General features: G+C 40.1%; 1 protein-coding gene across 7 annotated transcripts in view; it reads left to right on the forward strand.

The window, feature by feature from the left end:
* The window catches only part of PXDNL (peroxidasin like), a 453,359-nt gene that overhangs the window by 145,015 nt on the left and 285,516 nt on the right, over positions 1–22,828 (forward strand). For all 7 annotated transcript variants that reach the window (XM_045455357.1, XM_045455358.1, XM_045455359.1 and 4 more), the window contains exon 2: positions 11,190–11,261. In XM_045455357.1, coding sequence (XP_045311313.1) covers positions 11,190–11,261 — 72 coding nt within the window. The remainder of the gene's footprint in view (positions 1–11,189; positions 11,262–22,828) is intronic.

The raw sequence follows: 22,828 nt of genomic DNA on the forward strand, positions 1-22,828 counted from the left end.
TCTGTATTGACTAAATCCCTGGCAGTCTTTTCTTCCTGTTCTTTCTTTTGGGATGAAGTCCCCATCTTGTCCTTTTGGAGGTCAAAAATAAAAATAAAAAATAAAATAAAATAAGAAGGAAGCTAGTTCCTAGATATGTTTTAGTCTTCTTGCTAAGAGAAACTTGATAGAAAAATAAAAAGCTAAAAACTTAGTTATAAAAAATAAAATAAATGGGGTGCCTGGGTGGCTTAGTCGGTTGGGCAACGGACTTCAGCCCAGGTCATGATCTCACAGTTTGTGAGTTCGAGCCTCGCGTCAGGCTCTGTGCTGACAGCTCAGAGCCTGGAGCCTGCTTCGGATTCTGTGTCTCCACCTCTCTCTGCCCCTCCCATGCTCATGCTCTGTGTCTCTCTGTCTCTCAATAATAAATAAAACGTTAAAAAAATAATAAAATAAATGCAATTTAAAAATTACTCTTTCTTTATCCAAATGAAAACAAACAAAACAAACAAAAACCCAAAGGAAGCCAGATCTTGTTTACCCTAAAGCTAAAGCTTTTCAGCACTCCAGGATCAGTAGACTTGATGCCTGAAGGCGGTTTGTGTTGGTCTTCTGTGGGAGGGGCCTGCTGGTCTGATTCTCAGGTGGACTTGCCCTAGTGGAGATGTGCCTTCAGGGCGGTGTGGCTTGGTGTAAGCACCTGTGGTCTCCACTGGGTTGTACTATTTTTCTCTGAGAAAATCTAAAGTCTGTCAGCTTCTCAGATAGTTCTAGGAATGAAGTGGGCAGATGTGGAGATCTGATTTCCAGTCATCTGTCTGGGCCACATAGGTCACATTTCCCAATACTCAGGCCGATTTGGTGTGTGACATCCAGGTACAAAATTTCAAGTGTCAGTGTCCAGTTTCATAGAGGGCTGTCTATTCAGTTAACTGTATTTCTCTTTTCTTTTGAAAAATGGACTTTGAATTAGAGTATGTTTTCACTAATATTTATGGAAGTTGATTTTTCATTTACTGATGCTGATATAGGCATCTGATGTGCCACTGAACTGAAACTTAACTTTTGATTTGTTTTATATTCTAGTATTTCCTAATTTGCCTGCTATGAACCATAGCTGATTCATCCCACTATGATTATTGTTGTTGTTATTATTAATATTTATGCTAAGGATGCAGATTTATGCATATCGATATTTATGCTAAGGATGCAAACTTTTTGCCTGTGTATGCAAAGATGACTTAGACATATTTCCTGCTCTTAAGGAGCTCCCAATTTAGCTGTGTTGGGTGGGCAGCAGAGACACTGTAATTAAAAAATTACCATGTTGTATTTAAAATGTTGTAATAACAGAATATATACTGATGATGGTAATGTTACAACTACTAGCACTTACCACATTCTAGGCACTGTTCTTTTTTTTTTTTTTTAATGTTTATTTACTTTTGAGAGGGGGAATGAGAGAGAGAGAGAGAGCAGGGGAGGGGCAGAAGAGAGGGAGACACAGGATTGGAAACAGGCTTCAGGCTCTGAGCTGTCAGCACAGAGCCCGACGTGGGGCTCGAACCCATGAACCATGAGATCATGACCAGAGCCGAAGTCGGACGCTTAACCGACTGAGCCACCCAGGCGCCTCTCTAGGCACTATTCTAAATAATTTGTATGAATTATGATATTTACTACAATGGGCTGAGTATCATTGTCCACATTTTATGATGAGGAACTGCTGAGAAAGTATGGGCTTTTTCAAGGTCACAAGGCTGGGGAGTGGTCATGACCAAATTCAGTGTGCTTCCGAATTCTGAGGCCTGCACTTTTAACTATAACACTAAATTGCCTCCCACTGCAAAGGCCTCGGAGGAGCACACAGGACCCCAAAGAGTGGTTATGAAGGCATGCATTCCTGAGGAAATGAAAAATGGATTTGGAGGCCGATCTCAGCATTGCAGTGTGGAAGCTAGTCTGGGCATTGATGGTGAGGGACACCCAAGTAGAGAGCACAGATGACAGCTGCTATCACTGGCTGTGCCTCCTTCTGACTGACTCTGAAGCTGCTGCAAGGGTGATGCCTTCACCTTTATCATGGAGGTGATATTTACATGTTGTCTTGGAAGGGACTTGAGCATGTGACAAAGAAGAGAGGGAAGGGCATTCCAAAGAAAAGAACATGTGCACACGTGTAGAGTTATGAAACAATGTGACAGTGTATGATTGGAAAGTTTGGCTTGTTTCACTCCAGTGTGACTGGGGACAGGCAGCGAGCTGTGGAGCTAGGTCTGTGGCATGCAACCAGGATCAGCTTTAACCTGTGTAACAGGGCACCCGGAAAGTGGATCTCACCCCCGGCAAGGCGTTGGTCACCAGGTCAGGGGAGATCTTTCTGCCTCCCCCAGAGCAAAGTAACAACCCTGTGGCCAGAAACAGGAAGGACGAACAAGATCAATGTAATCTGGGATGAAACTATAAGCAAGTCTGACTTCAGCGATTCTGTAACTTTCTTTCAGACTGTGTTTATTGGCTTGTGTGGTATATACCTGTCTAGCAGGGTCCAGCAGCGTTGGCCATCCCCCGAGGCATAGGGGCGTTTATTGGGACGAGCCATGCTTAACATGAAAAGAAAGGACAGAAAAAGTTGAGACGGTTGCATAGTATCAAAGTGACCTCAATGGTGTGAATTGTGTGAAGTCATTAATTTGAAAAGTTAAATGTTATTATTTCGAAATGTATTTTCACCTCAATGACAGAGTTAGTAATGTCTTTACATTTAAGAGGTTACACTTGAGTTTTGTGTGAAAATTCACTCAACAGCTTCTTATTCCCCCAAAGACATTACTTTATGCAATGCAGTGCGTTATCACCTCAGAGTGAAGCTTTGCCGCTGGCTGCTATTTTCCCACGTAAATGAGTGGGATTCAGTGAACACCTTCAGCCTGTCATCCGGTCCTTCTGATACCGTGACATTTAGGATACATTAAGCCACCTCATCTCTCGCGAAATCATTTCTTTGACATAGGAGAGAGGACTGCCCTTTAGTGACATCTGCTGGAAGAACCAGGTACATCAAGGAAGAAGAAAATCTGGAACTATTTGGTCAGGGTTTCTGTTCACTTTAAGGTTTCCAAGATAGGAAGACCACGCTTCAAAATTACAATGCTTTCTTTTACATCTGGGTGCTTTTAAGTATGTGAGTAACATATCTGGACACTGGTGTTAATGCTGATTCCCTTGGACTGGTTCACACCTCCTATTGACGTTACCAACCGTTGGCTCATTTGTTACATGGGGTATTTGTTAATTCTAACCATGTAAATCCCTGAAAGAGAGAAAGGATTTAAGTGGAATACTAACTGCCCTGTCTGAGGACAGTGGGAATTCAGTTTAGGATAACGAGGTGGAAATTATACTAAGATGAAAATGAGGAAACCTGTTTTTTTGCTACAGCCTCTGGTCATCAGTGGCTGGCAGATGATGAATGTGCCCTTCCTTTGTCCTGGGCCCAGTTTACTCAGCACAAGTTTAAGGTAAGGTGGGAGCCTGGAGACAGCACCTACTTTGTAAGCAGACACGCTCGGAGTGATTCCCCATGGCTACTTGCTTTGCTTTGAGGTGAATGAAATGTTTGGAATGAAATCAACATATTAATACCTGTCTCGAAAAGGTAGTGTTGAACTTTAGCCAGGATGGATAGAGGAGTACATTCCACTTCTCTCCTCTCCCCTTTACTTTTCTCTCTTGTCTTGTACGTAAAGTCAGAGGTTGGACTAATTAATCTGTAAGACAACTTCTTTTTAAAATGTTCTTTAAGATTTTATAGCAGTACTTGTTTGTTGTAAGAAACTGGGACAGTAGAGAAAAGTACAGCCTAATTCTTTGTGTTTGTGTGTGTGTGTGTCTAGCTTCCAATTTTAACATTCTGTGAGCGCCTTATGGCTCTCAGTGCTTTAAGACCCATTGCTTAATTGATTTCCTCATCCCGGGGATTTTGTGAACAAGTGTAGTGGAAAAAGCTTCAGTCCAGCTTGGCTTAATTAATAGTTTGAGAGGGGATTGCAATCCATTTCTGGAAAATAGTGCAGAGCTGGGCTGGAAATTTCACTGAAGAGCAAAGTGAAGCAGCTAGATTGAGGAAGCATTATGAGATTGTTCTAGTACCTTCTTTGAAGTCTTCATAGTATTCCTGACATATGTATAGGCACTTTAGCCATTACTGGAGATATGCAGATAAGTAGTCAACATATGAGAAACAAAAGGGAGGGGGAAATCGGAACTGTCTGCCCAGCACCACGCCTAGGCAACGTTCGTTCGCACACCACCTGCCCTTCCTTTGTTGTGCTCCTAACTGAGCTGTGTCAGTGCGCTAGTGTTAGTGCTGATTTTCCCTTGAACACTGCAGCAACACCTTGTCAGGAGTGGAGGCCGCTCAGAGCCACCCTCAGAGCTTTTGATATGCAGACCTGGCCCTTCAGTGACTATGCATATTTCATGCATATTTCATGCAGGTTTGGAAGGCTTCCTTAAGCCTCCCTGGCCAGGTGTCCGAACCAGCTTTCTTACCCATGGCCCGTTTCACTCACTGACACTACCTCCCTCCCCCTTGCAAGGGATGGCATTTGGCCAAGTGTGCCCAGGTCTTTAGAAAAGCTACACTGAATGAAGGAATGAATGGACATCATCATTTCTTACTTCGGCTGGCAGGATGGCGGGAGGTGGTGGTGGGAATATCGGGAGTCTCAGGGTTTTCTAGAGAAACTGGACAAATAGAATGAGGTCAATAAGATGTTTCTGAGAGACAAGACCGAGAGATTCATTTTAAGGAATTGGCTGGTGCTCTTGTGGGGGCTAGCAAGTCTGAATTTTGAAGAGCAGGCTGGCAGGCCGGAGACCCTGGAAAGAGTTCATTTGCAGCTTGAGTCTGAGGCTGCTTGGGTGGGGGGGGGCAGCATTTCCCCTTCCTCGGGCACTTTCATCTTTTCCCCTTAAGGCGCGTAACTGATCAGATAAGGCCCACCCACATTATGGAGGGTATCTGCTTTACTCAAAGGCTACTGATTTTGGTGTTCATCACATATAAAATTATACTTTCACGGCAACATCTAGACTGGAGTTTGACCAAAATCTGGGTACCATGGCTTAGCCAAGCTGACACATAAACTACCCTTCGTATCAAGTTAACTTCAGGCCAAATAAACAGCAACAGACGATAACCTCGAGCTTCAGCTGCCTGACACTTGGTAGGCAGAAAATGAACCTGACATCAGAGAAAACCAAAGAGCGGGACTGGGTATCTATCAGGCAAGCCACGCACTGAGTGGTGTTCTCCAGCTGCTGTTTTTCAGGCCTGGAAAATGTATTTCCAGTTCCTACCCTGAAAGGGCTGTAAGACAGAAGGATACAGAAGTTGTAGGACAGCAGGAGAGGTGGTAGAGAGATCTCTTGCAGTCTTCCCCTCATTCCAAGGTCAGGGCAGTCTAGACCCTGTGGGCGAGGGGCGGCAGCTGAGAAAGGAAGACGGAGGCCCGGGCAGCTTCGGGAGCTGGGATGACGCTGGGCCGGGCTGCAGGGAGCAGGGTGTGCGCATGCTCTGACTCCAGAGACAGGTGGGAGGTAGGGGTGTGCGCGCCGGGCAAAGATGGCGCTGGCCAGGCCGTCCGGAGCCCCTTGGCTTCCTCCTGCCCTTCCGGGAAGCCCGCGGAGACGAGAACCTGCTTACACTGTTTCTGCAGTTTTATGCTTTTGACTTGACAGTGCCTTCGTTGCATCCCCGCCTTCAACAGGAATGCTTTTGACTCGAGTACAGATCTGCTTGATCTTTTTTTCATGAGGATAGGCTTTCTGCCAGAATGCATATTTCTCACTTAGGAGAAAACAAGTAGCACACTCAGACAGAAACCCGCCTGGGAAGTTGGTGCTCTCTGAGGTTTTGCTCTCTCGGGGCCAGATTCTTCGCTCTCGTGGCAGGAATGGGCCCCCTTCGCTCAGGCATCCGCTGTAATAAAGCCGAAGACCATCTCCAGCCCGGGCAACTGTTAGGAGGGCCCTCACCACGACGGGACCAGAAGAGCTGTGTAGCCTGGGTCTCACCTTCAAGAAGGAACTCAAATTTAGACTTTGATTTTATCTCCTGACGACCTATGCATTCAGTCTAATGGTGTTTTCCAAGAGCATCACATTCATCTTAGGATTTCAACTAGACCACCATCTGTGGGCAATTCCAATTTTACTTTTTGTGTTTAAAGGCCTACTTGTTTAATGTTTACAGAAAATATGCCCTGTGTTTGGCAGTTATAAAATATACTGGGAACCTTGGGATCTGCACCAGGTCTGGCTTCACTCTCCCTCCGTGAGGTCTTTCTCTGGACTTTTCCACACACTGACACAGTAGAACTCCATCTAACCTGCCCGGAGGGTGTGTAATGGGTGCTGACGGGGGCGTGGTGCCCCTCATTCCCGGGAGGAACGAAATAGCAGGATCTTGAGCTACGCTAATCTGTTTGAGGCTGGTTCACGTTGCTGTCTGTCCACGCGTGTTCTCTGCCCTCTGTCTACGATGCGGAATCAGTTAAAACTCGTTTTGAAGAAGAATCTTCTGGACTGAATTTGAACTAAAACCCGTCTCTTGTTGGTTAGAAACATCGATTCCAAATCTCTCACCATAAAAATCATGAAACCTTTCTTCCCAGCCTTAGCAGCTTGAGCCGGGGGTGGGCCAGGGAGACAGGCAGACAGACTCATGTTCAACCACGGCCAGGAAGCACATGTGCTCAGCTTTCATACTGGTGCATTTCCTAGAACTGCTTCTAAATTGAATTGCAGTGAACAACAAATGGGAGGAAAATTGGGCTAAGTAATGATTATTTTTTGAATATTATTTAATCGATATTGCATATATCATAAAGGGATAAATTGTGCAGGATATACAATCATTCAACTTTTACTCTGTGCAAATGGTGAAAATATGCCACATGTTATGCTAAGGGGAGTTTTATATAAATGACAAATTTTGTGTGGGTGAAATTCTAGTGACCCGTCTTGAACAAAATAGAGGCCGTATGGGAAGATGAATTATGTTTTTGGATAAATTTATTTACCCAGAGAGCAGAATAATCCAAATTTGGTGATCATTTGAATTCAAATGATCTTCTAGTATAATTTCATTTAAAAATGTGGTAAATATTACTTTAAGCAATTCATTGTGCAATGCCCCGTAAGCAATCTTAAAATGCAGCAATTAAAATTATCAAGGGAAGTCTTTGCTTAGAATTTTAGTTTATAACATACCTCATTATACAAGTTTATGTAGTAGAATATACTAGCAAAGAACGACTGGTGTGAACATGTTAACTTTGGTGCATTTGAATATGTCTTAGGGGAATTCAAGTGAATGTGGAGAAAATCCTTGGGGCTCTAAGTGTGCTTTGCTCCTCTGGAAGAGGTTTCCTGTGGCTGCCTGAGCGGTGAGAACTGTGGGTGGTGTATCTCACGCTTCCCCGAGTAACCCTTGGGACAGTGGACACCTCGCCACACAACTCTTGTGGCAGGAGACCTTAGTTTTGTTTGCTAGTGAAGACTGGAGGGATTTTGATAGCCAACACATCTAGCACCTTGACTTTCAAATCAAGCCAGTGAAAAGTTAGGTTTGCATTTTGGTGATTAGTTCAAACATCTTTTATCGTTATTTTTAATTACTTATATTACTGCTATGGCATCTAAGTGAAAATAAATTGGGAATTGGTATCATTGTGTATACCCTATGATCTAGCAATCCTATTCTAAATATGTTCCAGAGAAACATTTTTTCACGTGCACAGGGAGACATGTATGAATGTTTATTGAAATATTGTTTGTAGGGGGCGCCTAGGTGGCTCAGTCCTTTAAACATCTGACCCTTGATTTCGGTTCAAGTCATGATCTCACGGTTGATGAGATTGGGCCCCACGTGGGGCTCTGCACTGACAGCCCTGAGCCTGCTTGGGATTCTCTCTCCTTTTCTCTTTGCCCCTCCCCCTCTTCCCCCCCCCCCCCAAAAAACACAAAAAAAAAAAACAAAAAAAAAAACAAAAAAAGAGAAATATTGTTTGTAAATATTGTGAGAATTTGAAAACAGTCAAAATGGCTGTTAGTAAGAGAATACATAAATGAACTGTGAAATGACATGATGATGTATTATAGGACAGTTAGGGATAAATATCTAGGTCTTTATGTGTAAATATCTAGAAAAGATGCAGTTGAGGGAGAAAAAGAGAGTTTTAAAAACTATAAAAATTTGAGGCGCCTGGGGGGGCTCAGTCGGCTGGGCATCCGACTTCGGCTCAGGTCATGATCTCGCGGTTCGTGAGTTCGAGCCCCGCATCAGGCTGTGTGCTGACTGCTCGGAGCCTGGAACCTGCTTCAGATTGTGTGTCTCCCTCTCTCTCTGCCCCTCCCCTGCTCACGCTCTGTCTCTGTCTCAACAATAAAATAAACATTAAAAAAATAATAATAAAAATAAAAACTATAAAAAATTTGATACATTTTTGTAAATTTAAAAGCACTAAATATTTCATATTTACCTATGTTTATTTTCATATTTTTATATGTATACATTTTACCTTATATTTATTCACATACCTATATATGTGTGTGCGTCTGAAAAGGAGCATCACGCTTAGAAGAGAGGTTACATGTGGGAAGAAGGAGACATAGCTAAAATTAAGATAGTGCTTCAAAGAGACTTTTACTTTGCCCGTAATATATTTTTACATATGATTTGGGTAATCAAAATAAAAATGTGTGGAATTATGAGTACAGCCAACGATATCAAGTGAAAATAGCTGTTGATTCTAAATACGGACAATAAAGAGTATTCTTTTCTTATTTGTACTGTTCTGAATTTGTAAAAATTTTCAAAGCCCAAAAAAAGGAAAATGATTTACCCTTTTATATTTACTCCTTTCTTGTATTGTTAGAAGCTCAATTTGGGAGTACTGTTAGGATTTATGGTTTGGTGTGAGAGGACAGTCCTTTCTGTAATTTCAAGTTCCTGTTTTGAAGGGAAACCAATGGGTCTAGGGTAATTGCATTTATATAACTTAATCTCTTATGTGTTTATAGTGAGTATTTCACATCATTTATGAAGCTTCTTTTAAAAATATAGAGCAGACACATCAAATAACAACGTATGATATTTAAGCATTGTGTTCCATCTTACAAAGAGGTGTATTCACAATGAGTTATTTTAATTGAAAGTGTTTTTAAAAATGTCACACATATTTTTTCTTTCTTGGTGTCAGGATTTAACTGAAACAGCTCCTATAAAATTGTACATAGGGGTGCCTGGGTCAGTCAGTTAAGTGTCCAACTCTTGATTTTGGCTCAGGTCATGATCTCACGGTTCATGGGATGGAGCCCCGCCTCGGAATTCTCTCCCCATCTCTCTCTGCCCCTACCCAACTCATCCTCTCTCTTTCTCTTTCTTTCAAAGTAAATAAGCCTAAACAAAATTGTACACATTCTTCTGACGTCAACTCAAGAGAAACATAAAATGATAGGATTTAAGAGGTAATTTTATAAAGATTTTTATATCAAGTATTCTAAAATGGAACTACTGGGGCGCCTGGGTGGCGCAGTCGGTTAAGCGTCCGACTTCAGCCAGGTCACGATCTCGCGGTCCGTGAGTTCGAGCCCCGCGTCAGGCTCTGGGCTGATGGCTCAGAGCCTGGAGCCTGTTTCTGATTCTGTGTCTCCCTCTCTCTCTGCCCCTCCCCCGTTCATGCTCTGTCTCTCTCTGTCCCAAAAATAAATAAACGTTGAAAAAAAAAAAATAAAATGGAACTACTTTTTATGGTGGTGAAGAATTTTATTTTGAGAAATTAATTGAGGTGAAGTAGATTCTTCCTTCCTTCCTTCCTTCCTTCCTTCCTTCCTTCCTTCCTTCCTTTCTGATTGTTTGTTTTCCTGACACACTAATACTCTGTAAAAGCTTTCGGCTATGATTTCCCTTGGGTCTCACACTTCCAAACAAATTATTTCATCTTTCTACTGTGCTCCCTACATGAGTGATATAAACCGGCTCAAATAAACTTAACCAAATGACAGCTTCTTGCCTAGATACCAAAAAAATAAGGAGGCAAATTTGGTCTCAGGAATAGCTGGATGCACAGCTTTGTTTTCTTCTCCCACATTTTGGCCTGATTTGTCTCTGGCTGGTCTGGGCGCTAATAGCCCTAGGTGCTCCTTGTTCATAATCTCCGATCCCAAAGAGCATAACTCTCTTTTCTTCAGCACCGGGCGACACTCCTGAATGCCCCCAGCTTGCTTTATTCTGAGTCCTCTGCTTCCCACAGGAGAAACGGTGTCCGAGGAGATGGTGATTTCAGTTGGCTGGCCTTAAACACCCTCCCGAAGGGCACCTGGTTGACACCGCCCCCAAAATCACAGGGAGTGGGTCTAGGCAGACCAGTACCTTAAGTTGACTTCCTGTGCATAGCATTTTGTTTGTTGCTCTGTCACACCACCAATACTTCAGATACTAAGTAATGTAATTATCGGGGTGTCATCCTTGGCCCATCTGTGCCTGCTTGGTAGCCAGAACCAGGTAGGAACCACGTATTTTGTGTCCTTGTTACTTAACACAGTATGCGACACATACTTGGCACTCAATAATTTACATGCTGCATAAAGCGATATATTAACTGATGAATGAGAATGTTGGTTTTCTCTCTTAAACTAATTGTTTTGTTGACTTGGTTTAATACTTCCGTAGAAGGCTGTCATACTCCTGGACTATGAAGAAAAGTTAACTGTTTCATAACTTTGCCTAAACCCGCGTAATGGTGTTATGTTGAGTTGATAAGTGACATCTGATCTGTCGATGTTTTCCAAAGTACTTATGCTCAATTGGCATGTTGCCATATACAGAATTTGTTTTGGTGTCATAGAAATATGACCTAAAGGAAATGCGGTAACTGCCTTCAACACTGGGAAGAGCCCTGTAACTGGCTACACTTGCCTGGCACCTTTGGACTAGCATACACACTGATATGCATAAGTCGCCAGAAACAACAGACTTCCCTACTGATCAGTGCCTAATGTACCTAATTCTGCCTTAGGTTTGGTATTTTAGTGCCGTGTTTGGTTATAAAGGGAGAATTCATTTTCAAGCTTCTGGAAATAATAACACCACTGGAATGTGCATATTATAATCTTTTTCCTCCTTTTTATGTTCCCAGAGACTTGAGGTTTAACAGAATACAAGAAATTCCTGGGAGTGTCTTCAAGAAACTTAAGAATTTGAACACTCTGTGAGTACTTATCGCTTATCTGTGAGGCTTGTAAAATTACGAGCTAGTTGGATTGCAATTTGCCATGAAAAGCCATTTTGAGAGTAAAGAACAGAATGGATGGGAATTAAGTTTCGCTAGCACTCTTATAATCAGAGACTCTCTGCTTCTTTCCACTGCTTATGTTTTTGTTACCTTCTGAATCTGGGAGATATTCCTACTCATCTAATTGTCCTTTGTATTCTGTTTGTTTAGAAAAGCTTCATGGACAAAGAAACTGAGAGAAAGAGTAGTTAAACAATTTGTCTGTGGGTCCCCTATCCAAAACAATAGACATGGAATTAAAATTCATGACCTCGTGACTCCAAAGTTCTGGCTTTCACCAACATGCCACTGGATCATCTCCTTGTTTGTAATACTCTGAATATTTTTAAAATCATGTATTTAGGGGCACCTGGGTGGCTCAGTCAGTCAAGCATCCAACTTCGGCTCAGGTCATGATCTCAAGGTTCGTGAGCTCAAGCCCCACGTTGGACTCTGTGCTGGCAGCTCAGAGCCTGGAGCCTGCTTCGGATTCTGTGTCTGTCTGTCTCTCTCTCTGACCCTTTCTCGCTTGTGCTCTCTCTCTCAAAAATAAATAAATAAACATTAAAAAAAAAAAAAAAAAACAGGACCAGGCCTGGGTCTGGTCTCTCGTCTATGCTTAAAAAAGATATATATAGATATATATATATAAAATATATGTATATATAATACATGTATGTATATATACATACACATATATATAATGTGTATGTATATATACATATACATGTATATAATATGTATATATATGTATATATATATATTTATATATTTGTATATATACTATATGTATATATTTATATGCATATACAAAATAAATATATATATAAAAATCATGTATTTAGAGGAAAAGTTACAACTTTATGGCTAAGCTCTAATAAAATATTTCAATGTGTATTACCCGTATTTTATTCACTCAACAGATATTTATATCTGTGACCAGCTTACCAGTTTGCTGGCTTTCGATCCAGACTAAAATACACAGGACCCTGCTATGGTATAGCAGATGGTCTGACCTTATGGACTGTTAGTAAAGAAAGACCCAACTATAAAAACATATGTAATAAAAATTGACAACTGCTATAGTAGAAGAGAGTAGATGTTAGCAGAGGTGATGCTGGGGGCTTACATGTGCTAACAGTGCTCTATATTTAAAATTTATTTATGCTGCACTTAATCCAGAGGGTGAAATCAGTAGAAGTTAAGACTATTTGTGTCGTTAGAACTACATGGGTATGTTAGTCTTCTTGACATAATATTTTCATGATCAAGTTAACAGTGTTTTCAGCTTGGCTGGATTTATCGCTGTATTACGGCCAAGCTAGTCCTTCTAACTTTAGGGTTGAGATTATGACTTTATACTTGTGCTTTTCCCACCTGGCTTCTTTCCAATTACTGATGCCTGAATACACATACTTTATCACGATAATTCTGGTCGGGGTGATGTAAGAGCATAAGGAAGTAAGGACTACAAGGGTTATTCCTTACTTAACAATAAAGCAGTTGTTCTCAAACCAAAATATGTAAAAAAGTTTCCTAGAGAGCTTGTGCACGTGAAGACTCCGTCTCCCTCAAAGATTCTCATTTAACACTTTTTCAGGAGGGACCCAAAGATTTGCATCTTAACTAGTATCTCCAGGGGGTCTGACACTTGGGGAGTATCCTCATTGAAGCCTTCCGCCATTATCTACTGAGATATGGAGGTGATAGAAAAGCAAAGATATTATTAATTTATCAGATTGTTAATGTTACCAAATGTTATCAAGCCTCTTCTTTCAACATAGTTGCCACTTTAAAAGGTTTTTGAGGAGTGTAGCAAATGATCTCTATCACTGTTGGGCCACATTTTGGAGTTATAGTACACAATACTGTAATTATTAATGAACAGTCCACCTCTTCATTTGGTAGAAGCCATACTTATTAATTTGTGTCTAAATACTTTTATTAACAACAAAACTGGAACAGCGATCACTTGTGGTGTTAATTACATTGAATACTTTGCCTTGTGTACATTCGTTCCATTCCCTGCTGCAGCCCTGTATGGTGGATGTTATTTCTGTTTTACAGATGAGGACACTGAGGCTTCTAAGTGTGATGTCATTTACCCACCTTCATACATCTAGAAAGGGGCAGAGTCAGGATTCACACACGCTTTGATCGATTAACTGCTGGTTAACCCATGGTTCTTATACATGAGCGCTTTCAGGAAGGCTGAAATGACAGATGATGGGTTACTTAAATAGTAAGTTGTGCAAGAGAGAGAGAAGTGGGGTCAGAAATGGGGCACTGAAAGACTGGGATTGGAGAGAACTTGTGCTGGGCCAGTGGGATAAAGCCCCAATTGCTCAATGAGTTCTGAGGACCCAACAGAGTTAGACTTACACTACAAGTACGTTCATGAAAGTGAGGGAAAAGGAAACCTTTTAGCTGGTGTAATTACTGAGTTCCTTGTTGTGTGTGTGTTGTTTTAAGCAACCAAACTACCAAGTTTTGTAAGAAAACCTCAATGTTTAAAATATTTCTCAAATAAGATATAATTATGAAGTCTGATTTTATGTTTTATGTAATGTGAAATCTTCACTATGCTTCATTTTATGAGAGCTTTTTACCGTGTTGATGAATCAACAGTCACTATTTCATTTATTTACTTTTATTTAAAAATCTGGTGTAATAATGTTGTTGTTTGTTCCCTCTCAAGACTTTGAAGGATTGATGTTTAATGGTTTGCCAAGGGTTTTACTCTGTAAGTAGCCATAACTTTAGTTAAGATATTTGATTTGTTTTTATGGCTATTCTGTGATGTAGCAAGGGAACAAAATTTCCTGTAGTAAGTATCAGCATAGTTTTCTAGTTGGAGGTATGCAGGAGAATTTAAAACAAGGCATTCATTTCTGGGATAATAGAAACCTGTGGACAAGACTTGGCTTTCCATCAATTATTACTAATTAGACTTTGGTTGGATCTCTCTGTAGCTTGTTTACATTGTAACTTGCTTTTTTTATGATGAAAAAATAACAACATATGGCTTTATGCCAGTCTAGCTAGCTAGTATCATATGAATGATCCAGATTAAAAAAAAAAATCTCAAAGATATGAATAAAACGCAAAAAGGAACTCTTTGAAAGTCTGAGAGACAACCAAGGCAGCCAGGACTCGAGAAGCTAACATCTGGGAAACATAGGAGGCTGGCTGAGCTGACTCAAACCTTCGGTGCGACTTTTCCTTGTCTGGTCATTTGCCAATTCAAGATGCAGGGCCTGGGGATGAAGAGGAGACAGGCAGTAGCCTAGATTTCATGGGGGTCTCACCGGACTGGGAAGAGAAAGGCTGCAATTGAAGACCACTGTGACAACCAGCACTACAGGGCCGGGACGCCTGAGAGAAGGCAGCTGCCCAGTAGTGAGGTGAACATTTTGCCAGCCATTTCAATGGAGGCACTTGCTGACTTAGAAGTCAAACGTATAGGGGAGAGGTTACCAAGAGGCCAAGGAGAAAGCACCTCCTGAGACTAATCAAAGCTGATCAGAGATTTTGGCCATTTCAAGATACCCGAGAAATAAAAGTAAGACTTTAGGGCCCATCACAGAAAAAAGCACCTGATAAATACCCCTGGTTTTAATTTTGTGCCCCTGAAGAGCTATGCCCTAGAAGCACTGGACCATCCTAGACTTGGTGAAGGTCATCTGTATTCTGCTGCCTCCTAAAAACAAATCGCTCCTTCTCTGGAAAAGTATAAAATGATCCAAACCCTCTACCATTTTTCACACACCATGTCTGGCAGTCAGTGAAAGGTGTCCAGGCATGCCAGGAAAACCAAAAGAAAAAGCAGATAGCTAAAAATGCTACGTTTGTTTAAGATTTTGAAGTTACAATAACTTAAAATAACTAGGATTGGCATATTTAAAGGAGTATATTAAATGAAAGAAATTTTCACCCAAAGGAGGAAATTATTCTGTTTTCTTAGAACTAAACATATCATTGCATTTGGGGGTTGAGTAGCTTGCTTTAGTCATAGATGAGAATACGGCAGAAGGGAGAATCAGCGTCCTGAAAGACAGGCCATTAAAAATTACCCAGATAGAAGCACCTTGGGGGGAAAAAAAGATGGAAAACACAAGAAAGAGAGTAAAAGACCGGGACATGACAAAAACATCTACATGTAATTGGAGTCACAGACAGAGATGATAAAGAAAATAGGACAGAGGCAGTATTTGAAGAGATTTGAAACACCAGTGTTCCCCCGGAACAAAAGACACCAACCCACAGATTCAAGAAGCCTTATGATACATGTAGGCTGAATACACAGACAACTGCACTCAGTCCCATTGTAGTATATGCTGAAAACCAAAAACAAAGGGGTCATTTAAAAAATATTTCTAGGTAAATGTATATTATCTTCTAAGAAATAACCATGGAAATGGTGAAAGTTAAAAACAATGGAAAGGCATTTTGCTGAAAAAAAAAAAAAAGGAAAGACTTGAATTCTATTCACAGGGAAACTGGCCTTTAACAATGAAGGTAAAAAAAAAAAAAGACATTTGCAGACACATAAAAGCTGAGATAATTTGCAGTCAGTAGGCCTGCAAATTGTTTTTCCCCTCAGGCAAAACGAGAAGGATCCAAAGTGGAAATGCAAGGATAGGAAGCAATGAAGAGCACATAAAGGGTAAAACCTTTGACTAACTTTAAATTATTGTTTATTTCTCATAGTAATGTGTATTTAACATATGTAGAATTAAAAGGCATGATGACAATAGCACAAGATGTAGGAGGAGGTTAAATGCAATTAAAGTGCTTTCAGATGTTTTCTTTGTTAAGAAAGTGCTAAAATTATCAATTAAAGGTAGGCTTTAATTAGGTCAGTATAGGGGCGCCTGGGTGGCTCTGTCGGTTAAGCCTCTGACTTCTCTGACTTCGGCTCAGGTCATGATCTCACGGTCCGTGAGTTTGAGCCCCGCATCGGGCTCTGGGCTGACTGCTCAGAACCTGGAGCCTGCTTCGGATTCTGTGTCTCCCTCTCTCTTTGCCCCTCCCCTGTTCATGCTCCGTCTCTCTCTGTCTCAAAAATAAATAAAAACGTTAAAAAAAAAAAATTAAAAAAAAATTAGGTCAGTATATCTGTTGTAATTTCTGGGGCGACCACTACAAGAATAATAAGGAATATACTTAAGTTAATAAGAGACAATTCAAATAATAAAAAGTATTTGATTAAGCCAAAGAAGGCAAGAAAGGCAAAAGGAACAAAGAGCAGACATGAGAAGGAGAGAAATGGGGCACCTGGGTGGCTCAGTCAGTTAAGCATCTGGCTCTTGCCTTTTGGCTTAGGTCATGATATCATGGTTCGTGATATCGAGCCCTGCATTGGGCTCTGTGCTGATAGCATGGAGCCTGCTTGGGATTCTGTCTCTTTCTCTCTCTTTCTGCCCTTTTTCCTCTCACACTCTCGGTGACTCTCAAAATAAATAAACAAACCTAAAAAAAAAGAAATTGAAAGATGGTGTATTTAAACACAAATACATCAGTGATTGCATATAACATAAATGGATTAAATTTTTTAATTAAATTTTTGACTAAATTTTTTGTCAGACTGGATTAAAAAAGGAAGTAAACTCAACTATAGTTTGTTCCAAAGAAACAAATATAAGGGCACATAAAGGTCAGAAGTTGAAGCCTACCAAAGAAAGCAGTCTTTATTATACTAATATCCAACAGAGTAGATTTCATCCTGGATAAAAGGCCAATTCAACAGGAAAATATAATACAAAAACTGTGTGTACCTATAAAGTTTATAAAGCTAAAATTAACAGATATAAAAGGAAAAATAGAAATAGCCACGTGTATGTAGGATTTTTTAAAAACTTCACTAAAAGACAAAAATGAATAAGTATATAAAAGCTGTTAACAGATAACTAACCAAATTTACCTAACATATATGAGACACTGTACACAACTGGAAAATAAATATTCTTTTCAGGTGCACAAGAAACATTTATAAAAATGACCGTATTCTGTGTCGTAAAGCAAGTTTCAACACATTTGAAAGCATTACAATCATATAAAATATGTGCCTTGATCATAGTGAATTTAAGCAAAATTCAACTAAAAATCCAGTTCATCTAGAAAATACCAATAGTTTGGAGATTAAGCAATAAATACTCTTCTAAATAACTCTTGGTTAAAATAAAAGTAAAAAAAAAAATATATATTTTGAACTCAGTAAAAATGAAAATAGGAGACATGAAAACCTGAAATATACAGCTATAGGAAAGCTTAGAGGGAAATTCATAGGCTTAAATGCATGTTTTAGAAAAGCAAAAAAAATAAAAATAAATTGTTAAACATCCATCTCAAGAAGCTAGAAAAAGAACAGAAAACAAACCAAAGATAGAAGAAAATAAATTAAACAAGAAACCCAGAGATCAATGAAACATTATATAAATGATAATTTTCACAAGCCAAAACTTGCTCTTTAGAAATGCCCAAAGTCTTTTTGTCTTTTAAATCAATTATATGAGAGCTGGTAGGTAGAGTAAACAACTAAAGAGAGAAGAGGCACAACTTAACAATATCAGGAATGGAAAAGAGGTCATCATTCACATCCTATAGTCATTTAGACAGACAAGGAGAGATTAGTATGAACAACTTTATGCCACTATATTTGAAATGTTAGATTTAATGGGATAAATTGGTCCTAAAATACTTAAACGGATACAGAGGAGAATCCTATTAAAAGTGTTAAATTTCACACAAAGAGACAAAACCATTAAAATCCTTTCCCAGGAGCACGTAGGTGGCTTACTTGGTTAAGATTCCAACTCTTAATTTTGGCTCAGGTCATGATCTCATGGTTCATGAGTCTGAGACCCCTGTTGGGCTTTGTGCTGATAGTGCAGAGCCTGCTTTGGATTCTCTCTCGGCTCTCTTTGCCCCTCCCCCACTCATGCTCTCTATCAGTCAATCAATCAATCAATCAACATTTTTTAAAAAAGAATCCTTTCTCAAAAGAAAACCCCAGGCTCAGATAGCTTCAGCAAAGAATTACTTAAAATATTTTTTTAAACTAATTGTGACACAAACCTCGCCAGAGAATAGAGACAGAAAGTACTTTTCTTTTCTTTTCTTTCTTTTTTTTTTTTTTTAATGTTTATTGATTTTGGGGACAGAGAGAGACAGAGCATGAATGGGGGAGGGGCAGAGAGAGAGGGAGACACAGAATCGGAAGCAGGCTCCAGGCTCTGAGCCATCAGCCCAGAGCCGACGCGGGGCTTGAACTCACCGACCGCGAGATCCTGACCCGAGCTGAAGTCGGACGCTTAACCGACTGAGCCACCCAGGCGCCCCCAGAAAGTACTTTTCAACTTATTTTATAAAGCCAGCATAATCTTCACAGCAAAATGCAGAAACATTTTTAGTCAATTTCTCTTAAGAATATAAACATGAAGATATTAAATACAATGTTAGCAAATGATTCTACCAATGCATGAAAAAGATCATGACCAAGTTAGGTCTATTCCAGGAATTCAAGTTTGGTTTAACACACAAAAATCAACATTATTGGGGCGCCTGGGTGGCGCAGTCGGTTAAGCGTCCGACTTCAGCCAGGTCACGATCTCGCGGTCTGTGAGTTCGAGCCCCGCGTCAGGCTCTGGGCTGATGGCTCAGAGCCTGGAGCCTGTTTCCGATTCTGTGTCTCCCTCTCTCTCTGCCCCTCCCCCGTTCATGCTCTGTCTCTCTCTGTCCCAAAAATAAATAAACGTTGAAAAAAAAAATTAAAAAAAAATCAACATTATTATAATACAGGTAGAAAAGTCATATCATTTCAGTAAAAGCAGAAAACGTCTCATAAAACTTAACTTACTGATTTAAAAAAAATCTCATAGCAAGTTATGGATGGAAGGGAACTTCCTTAATTTGGTAGAGTATGTCCACTAAAAATCAGTAATAAACATTCTACTTAACAAATAGTAAACACTTTCCTCCAAAAATGTGGAATGAGACATGAATACTCATTTGTAAAATTGACATTCAACATTATTTTGGAGGCAGTATTTTTTACCATAAGGCAAGTTAAGAATAAAAAGTGATGAGGATTAGAAAAAATAATTAAAATGGTAATATTTACCTGTGTCATTTTTGTGTACACATGAAATACAAAATATTCAGATGGGCTGCTAAAATTAATAACTCATTTTGGTGATGTAAAGAATAAAGTGTATTTCTATATTCTAGCAACAACCATCTCGAAAATGAAAATTTTTAACCGATACATTTTGCAATAACATTAAACATTTTGGTAAGTAGAAATAAATGTAACAAAGGCCATAACTCTCTGAGAAAACAACAGATTATTGGGAGAAATGAAAGAAATCTAAAATAAATGACTACAGTATCATGATTATGAATTCAAAGACTTGATATTGGTATGATATCACTTTTTTCAACCTGATTTATAGGTTCAATGCAACCCCGGTCAAATATCAGCAGGCTCTTTTGTGGAAGTTTATAAGCTGATTCGACACGAATAGTTCATCAAGTATTAAAGAAAGATATTGTAGAAAGATTTAAACTAGATGTCAAGCTTTATTGTAAATAAGAGAAATAAAAGTGTGGGATTGTTTCAATGGCAAAGAAACAAATGAAACAGAGTGAGGAGTCCAGAAACAGACCCACATGTAAATGGTCACCTGAGCTGTCACAAATACGTACTGCACTGAAGTGTGAAAATGAAAATTTTCTAGTAAATAGTGCAGTTATTTGGATAACCACGATGAAAAATATTTTAACCCCATTTCACTACTTTGCCATGTGTACAATAATGAATTCCAGATGGATCATAGATCATATAAAAGGTAAAAGTAACAAGGATTCTAGGAGATAGCATAGAAAAGAATCTTTATACCCTTTGGACAAAGATTTTCAGAGTATACAAAAAGAAAACAGTGAAGAAAATGACTGATAAATTCGATTTCATTAAAATTAAGAACTTCAGCTTACTAAAGACACTTTTATGAGTAAAAAGAGAAGCGACAGGCTGGATATTTACAATTATGTATATACCATAAAGGATTTGCATCAAGAACTCTTACATATCAATAAATAAAAGGCAAAATCCCTAACTAAAAAATATATGACATGTTTGAACAGGCATTTGACAAATTATAATTTCCAAATGGTCAATAAACTCATGAAAATGTATATTCAGCATTCTTTGCTGTCACAGAAATGCAACATAAGATCACAATGGGGTTCCTCACACCTCCATTACAACAAAAAACACTCAAAATAGTCAATTATAATGGAGCCAATAGACCTCTTATAAGTTGCCAGGATGAAAATTGGCTCAGTTATTTTAGAACACTATTTAGCAGTATCCACTAAAACTAAATACCCGTAGATCTGATGACTCAGAAATTGCACATCTAAGCATATAATCCACAGAAAGGAATATACATACATTTCAAAAGTTATGTATAAGAACTTGGTTGAGGGGCACCTGGCTGGCTCAGTTGGCTAAGTGTTCAACTTTTGATTTCAGCTCAGGTCATGATCTCACGATTCCGGAGATCAAGGCCTCCAATGGGCTTTGTGCTGACAGCACAGAGCCTGCTTGGGATTCTCTCTGTCTGCCCCTCCACTGCTCATTCACTCTCTTTCTCCTAAAATAAATAAACTTAAAAAAAGAGAACTTGGTAGAAACATTATTTGTAATCCTGAAAACTGGAGAAAAGCCAAATTATCCGTAAGTAAACTGCAGTAAATTCACACGATGGAATACTATAGAGCAAATAAAAAGAATGCATTACAACCACCTGCAACAACACAGATAAATCTTGTGAATGAAATGTTGGGAGCAGGATGCCAAACACAAAAGAGGAAATACACATGTTATGATTCCATTTATAAAAAATTCAAAACCAGGTCAAACGAAATGCAAACTTTCCATCTTGCTAGAAGCTGAGGTTTATTGACAAGCAAGGCAGGAGGGAGGTTTCTGTGATGTTGGAGATGTTCAGTTTCTTGATTTGTGTGGTGTTTATATGAGTATTTTCATTTTTTTTTTCAACGTTTATTTTTGGGACAGAGAGAGACAGAGCATGAACGGGGGAGGGGCAGAGAGAGAGGGAGACACAGAATTGGAAACAGGCTCCAGGCTCTGAGCCATCAGCCCAGAGCCTGACGCGGGGCTCGAACTCGCGGACCGCGAAATCGTGACCTGGCTGAAGTCGGACGCTTAGCCGACTGCGCCACCCAGGCGCCCCGAGTATTTTCATTTTTATATACAAAAATATCAAGTATACTTAAGAGGTCATTAAAATATTCACCATAAATGGATAGCCATAAGTAAACTATTTTGATGGGGAGATTGTACACAGTGTCTTATCTTCTTTTTACTTTTCTGTATTTTCAAAATTGTGTATAATGAGAGTCTAGTATTAAGAAGAGGCAGAAATAGTGTGAAGAAGAGTGTTAAGAAGAGGCAGAAACTATTGGGAAAAAAAAGATGGACAGATTAAATGTACTAGCCTATCAAGTCCTAGTAAACTTAAAGTTATGCATAATTAAATATAGAACAAACTACATTCCTGTAAGCTAGCACAGTTAGAATTCTACAGCTAGATGTGGTTGTAAAGAAGGAAGAGAAAGAGAGAAGCACCTGGGGAAATGCACAAAGAAAACGTTGCCCCAACACCACTGGTTTGGAATGTGAGAGGGGCTGAATTTTGTGAGTTCTTGCAAAACCAGTGGGTCTTAAAGCCTGGCGTTTTAAAGGACAGCAGGCTTGGCTGGGATAGAGCCCAGAGCACGCTGCCCTGTTCCTGGAGAGAAGGCAGGCAAACATCCTAGAAACAGAGAGCACTGACACAGCAATCTGAAGAATGCCCAGAGCACACAGTGGGGGAGATTATTTGCTCATCTTGTGAGTGTCCCTGGGAGGAAGCATTCATGGAGATATACCTCTCTGGGACCAGGGGAGCTGGCCAGCACCAGCTCCCTCCCCTGCACACCAGCATAAACACAGAGCCACTGCATCACAGAGGCAGCGCTGAGCCATCCTGGCTGCTTGCCTTCCTTACACTAAGCACCACTCCCTACCTGCCCTGAAAGGACTGCCCTTCTCCATCAAGCTTGCCGCAGTCCCAGGGCAGTAGGCTCCTCCCCCCAGAAGACCAGCACAAACCCCTGTTCCCACCACGTCTCCTGATCAGAGAGTTCTGCAGGGCCTCAGCTCTGGTGGAGTTGCTGTCAGGTCTCATTTCACAAGCAGACTAGAGCACACCTAGTTAAAGCTTGCCACATTCAGGCCATGGACCAAATGCTGCCACAGCAGGCAAGGAGACTGCAGACGACTGGCCTGAAGGATAGAACAGCCGCAACACAACAGCAGAGCACACACAACCCACACGAGGGACCTTTGCTGAAGCATCAGGCCCTGGGCACTATATGCCCTCTTCTTCATAAGGGTGAGCATGAGACATAACTGGCTTTTCTGACACACAGAAGAA

Source organism: Leopardus geoffroyi, chromosome C3 (genome assembly GCF_018350155.1).
Source record: "Leopardus geoffroyi isolate Oge1 chromosome C3, O.geoffroyi_Oge1_pat1.0, whole genome shotgun sequence".
Taxonomy (NCBI): Eukaryota; Metazoa; Chordata; class Mammalia; order Carnivora; family Felidae; genus Leopardus; species Leopardus geoffroyi.